Raw genomic sequence first — 373 nt, 5'->3', positions numbered from 1 at the left:
TTGCTTCAGGCGATAATGACTTCCCTATGCGCAAGACTTGATTGGGGTCTTCTGGATTGACTGGAAAAGTTTCCAGTTCTTCCATTGGGGTCGCGTTTGGTTCATAATCAATTATTCGGGGATCTAACTCGTCAAGAGGGTGTCCTTGTTCAGGGGCCTCTTCCATTATGACATCTTCCTCTTGTTCAGAGGTATGCCCTTGTTCAGGGGCGTCGAGCATCTCCACGTCCGTACCGGCTTCAGCGGGTACTTCTGCTAGAATTACATTGATAGTCCGGGGCTCCGATTTGCGTAGTGAGTTCAGGTAGCATACCCTGGAGCTCATCTGATCGCCCCGAACCGTTGCAATCCCACGTTCGGTTGGGAATTTCAT

At 50.1% G+C, this 373-nt stretch overlaps 1 protein-coding gene across 1 annotated transcript in view; it reads right to left on the bottom strand.

Moving 5' to 3' along the window:
- Positions 1-373, bottom strand: part of LOC111389189 — a 2,979-nt gene extending 2,606 nt beyond the window's left edge. Inside the window, exon 1 of the mRNA XM_023014080.1 lies at positions 198-373. Coding sequence (XP_022869848.1) covers positions 198-373 — 176 coding nt within the window. The remainder of the gene's footprint in view (positions 1-197) is intronic.

The sequence above is a fragment of the Olea europaea genome, unplaced genomic scaffold (genome assembly GCF_002742605.1).
Source record: "Olea europaea var. sylvestris unplaced genomic scaffold, O_europaea_v1 scaffold568, whole genome shotgun sequence".
NCBI lineage: Eukaryota > Viridiplantae > Streptophyta > Magnoliopsida > Lamiales > Oleaceae > Olea > Olea europaea.
The sequence above is the reverse complement of the archived record's forward strand: the minus strand, read 5'-3'. Positions and strand labels throughout refer to the sequence as shown.